The following is a 7,072-nucleotide window of genomic DNA, read 5'->3' on the forward strand; positions in this document are numbered from 1 at the left end:
GAGATGATGTGCACTATAATGGTTAGTTGTCACGTAGATCATGAATACATTCGTTATAAGTATACCAGATGACCTAACGTAGCAGATATCCAATTGTATTTATTAAAAATAAGACATGACCTATGCATGTAAAAGAGAATTCTATGTAATCATCATCACTCAATTATTTTAACAAGATCAACGTTTCTTAACAATAATTGTTGTAATCCCTTCCAAGAAGGTTTTCATACGGCCAAATTACGGATAGATCATTATATACCTAAATATGCGATTATTCTTGAAAACGACCATCAATTTAGTAACTTGTGAAGATTTAGAGCCACAACTTTGCATATAAACAAACACTGCATTTGATTTTAGTTAAAATACCTTGAAGTGGATGAATGTCAGAATAGACAACGTAAATAGGACAAAGAAACTTGACAATATATCTCACCTAAAATATCAAGAAAGTTAGGTTAGTCCACTTCACTAGCATGAATGTTCTAAACTAACAACTAACTAGATGGTAATGAGTTCAATGTGGTGATAAAATAATTATTTGTCCTTCAAAAAAAATATTAATAATGATGGAAGATCAAGACATACATTATGAACTTTATGCATATGGAAATAAGCAAGGTTCAAAATTCGATGTAGCTTTCGGCTTTCACAGGTTGACGATGAATAACCACTTATTGGGACGTTATGCTCAAAGTCCAACTAATGACATGTCAAAATGAAATAGGTTGTATGTAGTAATATTTTTATCTGTAGCCAATGAGAGAACGTGCAGATTTGTAACACCTAACATTTGCAAAGATATCTTTATACCTTTTTAGCTAATAATCCAATAATACAAATAATCAACCAAAGATTTTTCTAATACAACGACAAAAATACATCGGATCACAATTTTTAACATGATAACATAGAGTATGATCATCAATAATGCATTACAATTCAAAGGATTTTTATCAGTATATAAAATATCCACTAACTTTAAGCTATTATGGGCAAAATGAGTAAATATGTATATAAGTATAATATTACATGAAATGAAAGGGTAAAATATGATATTAAACTCTACCTATGTATAGATGTATATAATTATAAAACTGATGGTAATAAAAAGTAAAAACATTAATGAATGAATGAATTAAATTAATATTTAAATCCTGCTTTGACAGGAATACCAGCGTTACGCACCCAAGATTTTGCATCCATAAAGGGATCAGGAGTAAAATAGCCAGCATATTTCTTATCTTTGATGACCTTAAATCCTTTCCATTTGACCCTATCATCGGTGTCAGAGCCAGGTCCCTTGTTGTAAAACTCTCTGAACATGCACGTCTTGTGATTCTTTGTTTCAAGCCATGTGCTCCATCCTTGTGGTTGAATGAGATCGCCGATGTTGCATTGCATCACCACCGCTGTAGCATCTGGCTTCCATGGACGACCGAGGTAGCTCTTGGTTTCTCCCTTGGCCGAATCTAGTTCTTTGTCTGCTTTGATCTTACACTTCTGAAGCACTACACCTGCAGCTTCTACATGTTTCATTTTTCCGTCTGCTGTAATATAACAGCTTTGGCCATTTTCTGGTTTCCTAATATAGATCTCACAATCTTGGAAGAAAGCCCTCCCGCTTCCAGTGATAAAGTCCACAGTTCCATAGATGGAACAATTCTTGTAGAACTGGTCGTGGGCATGATAGTATATAGTGTTTTGGTAACCTTCAAAGCTACAATCCACCATGATAGTATTCGGGGCTTGGGATCGGAATGCCACCGCTTGGTTCCCTTCTGGACCGGCCGTGTTTCTAAATCCTATACCTCTTGCCATGAACCGTTCGCCTTCCGCAACAAAAGTTGCGGTCTGGGTGGCCCCGGTCTGTCCTTTTTCTTGGCTCTTGTCACCGGTGATGATGGTCTTGTCACGACCATCGCCATACATATAAACATTGCATTGGTTCTTTTTCACAACGATCTGACCCTCCTTATAAGTACCAGCCTTGACGTATATGAAATATCTTCCTTTGTGATTTGAAGGATACCCATCAAGGGCCTGTTTGATGGTCTTGAAATCGCCGCTACCATCTTGAGCCACCACCACATCGGGTGTCAAGGTTGATCCCTTTTTAAGCTTTTTAAGTTTTTCAGGTTCGGGAGTCTTGAAGTAGTCTTGGCTTGTGTATTTTTTAAACATCCCATGGCCTTTGTCTTTGTCTTCTTCTTCATCATCCTCGTCCTCGTCGTCGCCACCACCACCGAGAAGGGTACGGTCGGCAGCAGAAAACCGAACTGGACCCTCATCCTCCTCATCAAGATCAAGAAGCCTGCGGTGTCCTGCGTAATGGAAATTACCCATGTCAACCCCAAACTCCATGAGGATATCAGAGATATAGTAGACGATCTTTTGCGTATTAAAGGTGTGTTTGTTGGCATCGTCTAACTCCTGTTTCATTTCCTTTCTGAGAGTTTCGTCGTTGATCTCATCGACACATGTGGTTTGGTATGCACGGATAGCCGTGAGCCAAACAAGCATGGGGTCGGCCTGCTCTCCCAAAGTCGCTATTTTGCTCTTCGTTGCCACATTAAGAACCTGATTCAATGCTTCCGAGGCGTCACCTAATAGTTTCTCACAGTTCTTAAGTTCCGAGCCACCAGACTTGGCGTATTCAGAAGCCTTATCAAGCCCCTTTTGGATGCTATGGAAGCTAGCAAATATGTAATCCTTCTTGGTGGACGACGAGTTCTTGGACACCTCGCTTAATGCCTTTTTGCATGCGTCTTTGTACTCTGTTGGTTTACAGATGATGCAGACTGCCTTGGTGTTTATCAGCTCATCATCCTCCAAATATCCATTTCTAGCCACCAAAGCCACGATACAAAGAATAACAACAATCGAGAACCCTAATGATAACACGGCTTGTACTAAATGATTAGCCATCTTCAATTCAAATATTAATATATCCTCTTACTTATATTATTATTAGTATTGGGGACAAACAATAACCAAAAAGATTTGCTTGTTCCGCATGCATCAATGGAACAAGCAAACTTATTGGAGATGGAGACGGAGATTGAGCTTCACTTCTATTCTCTCTCTTTTTTTTTTTCCCTCTATTTGTATCCTTTTCTCCTGTCAAATTTATTTATTTCAAACGAATGAAGCATGTGCTAGAGAGGATAAATCTTATGTATTTTGCTACTTTTCCTAAAAACATTGAATGTATATTGCAACTCTTCCTAAAATTAGCAAAGGCCGTCCTTCTCTTTAGTTTTCCATCAACCCTTAAGCATCTCCCCTTTTTATGCTCTTCCATATACCATTTCGAGGCCACTTCTTTTCCATTTTATTATTAGTTTCACTTGCATCCATTGGAATATATATATATATATATATATATATATATATATATATATATATATATATATATATATATATATATATTTTATTATTAGTTTCACTTGCATCCATTGGAATATATATATATATATATATATATATATATATATATATATATATATATATATATATATATGATTGTTTTAACTAACTAATTAAAATTAGTAACAAAATTTTACATTTTTTCCTCTTAGATTCGGGTTATATATGAAGATTACTAATTTTGGAACTACTCGTTAAATGCTAATCATCAACTTATTTGATTTGTGTCTTTTATATCGATATTTTTATACGGAATCATATTCGTTATTGATGGGCACCAACATAAAGAATGAAACGGAAAATACTAATAGCTAGGTATGTTCACCAAATTGCAAAACAAATGAAAGGATAAAATAAAAGTTTTTAATTCTTAATTATAGGTACGTAGCATAATAACTGAACTTATACTAGTCCACTGTATATATATTGATCAAGCAACCTTTTTCTATTAGTTGGAGTTTGTAAAACATGCATATCGTATGTTTCACCTAATCAGGTTAAATAAATAATAATTTCCCTATAAATATCTTCAGAACAAGATAGACAAAATTCAGATATTTACGCCTCTTTTTTCATTTAATTATGCCAATAAGAACTGCAGCAATCAAATATCTAAATTCTCATGCATATAATCTTAAGAATATTTATATATATTTAAACCAACAACTTAAGTACACATAAGTTCAAAGACAATTATTTATGTCTAAATGTACATAGCTTAATCAATATAAAATAAAAATATTGACAGTAATTGTTTAAATGTAGGAATAATAATTCAGTTTTTGTAATTTTCTAAAAAAAATAACAAAATAAAAATAGCAGAAGTACAAAAGATAGAAAAAGAATATATTCGCGTTTGTGAGATTATCCATGCTCTATATATCGTTTCCTTTGGTTAGTTCATTTCATCTTCATCAACACCATTCTTTTCGAAACACCCTCTATCTCCTCCGGCCGGCGGCGACATGAAATTACGTTCATTTCTTTCCACCTGCTCCGCCACCATCTGCACAGCTACTGACGACGACACGACCACCATAACACATCGACAAAAGTATGGAGCACCGCCAGGTAAACTCCTATTCTCCGACACAAGCAGTAGCATCTCCGATACTACCAACACAGCCACCAGTCCATCACTCGACACAAGTTACAGTTACAGTAGCAGCCTCCACAGCAACCTCTCTCTTCAAACTCTACCCTCCGTCCCTTCCCTCCAGAAACTCTCCCCTGATACTCTCAACCTCGCCGTCTCCCATGGCTACCTAACCTCCCTCAAACCCTCCCCACCCGGACGAGTCAACTACCTTGCCGTCCATAACCACCTCCTCTACGCCGCCTCCGGCAACCTCATTCACGTATTCGATACGACATCTTTCGCGCTACTGGATGTCTTCAGCGTCAACGACTCTTCGTCTGGTTCAGTTAAATCTGTTGCGTTTCACAACGGGAAAGTTTTTACTGCTCATCAAGATAGTAAGATCCGAGTATGGAAATTAACAGAAAGCAAACGTCACAAACACGCCGCGACGCTGCCGACGATGGAGGATCGGTTGCTGAGATCGATTTTAAATAAAAATTACGTGAATGTCCGTCGTCATAGACGGCGGTTATGGATCGAACACCACGACGCCGTCACTGGACTAGCGATGATAGATAATCAGCTAATGTGTTCGGTTTCATGGGATAAATACTTAAAAATCTGGAAAACGTCAAACTTCCGATGTGTGGAGAGTATCAAAGCACACGACGACGCAATCAACGCCGTCGTGGTGGCAACAGACGGCACTATTTACACCGGATCCGCCGATCGCCGGATTAAAGTATGGGGGAAACTGTTTGGCGAGAACAAACATGGACTCATGGCCACGTTGGAGAAGCACAAGTCAGCTGTCAACGCACTTGCTCTAAACGACGTCGGATCAGTGCTGTTTTCAGGCGCCTGTGACCGTTCAATCTTGGTGTGGGAAAAGGAGGACAGTGCAAACCATATGGCGGTGACCGGAGCGTTGCGGGGCCACAGTAAAGCAATACTTTGTCTCATCAACGTCTCAAATTTATTATTCAGTGGGTCCGCTGATCGAACGGTTAGGATTTGGCAACGTGGGTCCCATGGGAAGTTTTGTTGTTTGACCGTATTGGACGGCTATACAGAGCCCGTCCGATCGCTGGTGGCGGATACAGATTCTTCAGAAGAATCTGTACCTGTATCAACCGTAAAAGTATTTAGCGGAAGTTTTGCGGGTGAAATTAAGGTATGGAAGGTTGAGGTCTCGAATATTGCAAGTCCGATGTCAAGTCATCTATCTAAACTCAGACTATGATCATAAAACCGTGTTCGTTTTGGTTATGAGATATTATCATTGTGTGAAATTCAAATACAAAAAAGTTTGAGAATTGTTTTGGATTAATTTAGTTATTTACATGTAGAACGAAGAACTGAAAAGTGGATGAGATGTACATAATTGGTGATTATTTTTTATGTTACCAATTAATGAATTGTTTAATTTGTATTTAAGGTTTTGTTTTGGGTGAAATTGACAAGAGTTGATTACATATCACGTGATTCCATGTTACCTTTGTTCTTGTTTGAATACCCAATTTTCGAGTGATTTTGCTAGGCTTTAAATGTCACAACAATATACATACATATTTCAAACATGTACATACATGTATACATAAACATTATATTATATTATATACTAAATTAGACCGAAGTGCATGAATATGACATGGGATTATGAGCAATAAATCTATAAAAATGATAATTTAGATTTTGATTAATTAATTAACTAATCACGAAGTGATTGGAGGAGCGGAAATAATTATGTGTGTAGGATATGATATGTAGAGTGCACTCAAACTCGTATAGTAGTCTACACCTTGCATGGATTTAATATAATGTTACGTGATTTTCTAAGTTATATATCTCCTTGATAACAACTATCAAATTTTGGACTTATTGTCCATTACAATAAACATTGTTCATGTTATAAGCTGGTACAACTAGTTATGCTTATTGTACATTGTACAATAATTATTAAGTAAATTACCTTTTTGTCCTTTGTGTTTGATTTTTACTTTCATTTGAGATCCAAAAACAAGATTCAAAGTTTCAAACCATACGCAAGAATGGGACAAATGTAGCATACTATAATGTTTTCAGATTTAAAATTCTAAGTAAGTACGTAATAATCATATATACTTCATGATGTTTATTTAATTTGACAACCTAACCACGGATTTTGACATATTTTAATGACTGGCTTTTAGATATATTAGCTTGATAGTTAGTAAATATTATATCCCATACTAACGGATGCGGATATCATTATTATTATTCCGGTTTAAATATAAATTCAAATTGTTTTGGCAAAAGATCATAAAGAATGAGACAAATGTAGCATAATATAATTGTATGATATTGGTATAAAAGCCACAAATAATGGAATTAAATAAATACACACACTTCAACACATAAATTGAGCAACTTGTCATGTGGAACATCTTTCATAAGTCAACAAACCTTAAAGATTTCCCATTTGCTTTTTAGGGTTATATTTTCAAATCTAAAAGCCTGGATTTCCAAAAGTATAAATAAACATATATGTCATTTAAATAATATTATAACAGGTTTATTATT

The 7,072-nt window shown here is 36.0% G+C and overlaps 1 protein-coding gene and 1 pseudogene across 1 annotated transcript; one reads left to right on the forward strand and one right to left on the reverse strand.

Moving 5' to 3' along the window:
* Window positions 1-1,143: 1,143 nt before the first annotated feature.
* On the reverse strand, window positions 1,144-2,928 carry LOC145039227 (pectinesterase pseudogene; annotated as a pseudogene).
* A 1,386-nt stretch (window positions 2,929-4,314) lies between these two features.
* Window positions 4,315-5,942, forward strand: LOC145041092 (Transducin/WD40 repeat-like superfamily protein). The gene has a single exon (XM_078989017.1). It carries the CDS (start codon window positions 4,395-4,397, stop codon window positions 5,751-5,753), a length of 1,359 nt encoding a protein of 452 aa, XP_078845143.1. The 5' UTR covers window positions 4,315-4,394; the 3' UTR covers window positions 5,754-5,942.
* Window positions 5,943-7,072: the final 1,130 nt, after the last annotated feature.

The sequence above is a fragment of the Lactuca saligna genome, chromosome 4 (genome assembly GCF_052625555.1).
Source record: "Lactuca saligna cultivar CGN05327 chromosome 4, ASM5262555v1, whole genome shotgun sequence".
NCBI classification, from domain to species: Eukaryota; Viridiplantae; Streptophyta; class Magnoliopsida; order Asterales; family Asteraceae; genus Lactuca; species Lactuca saligna.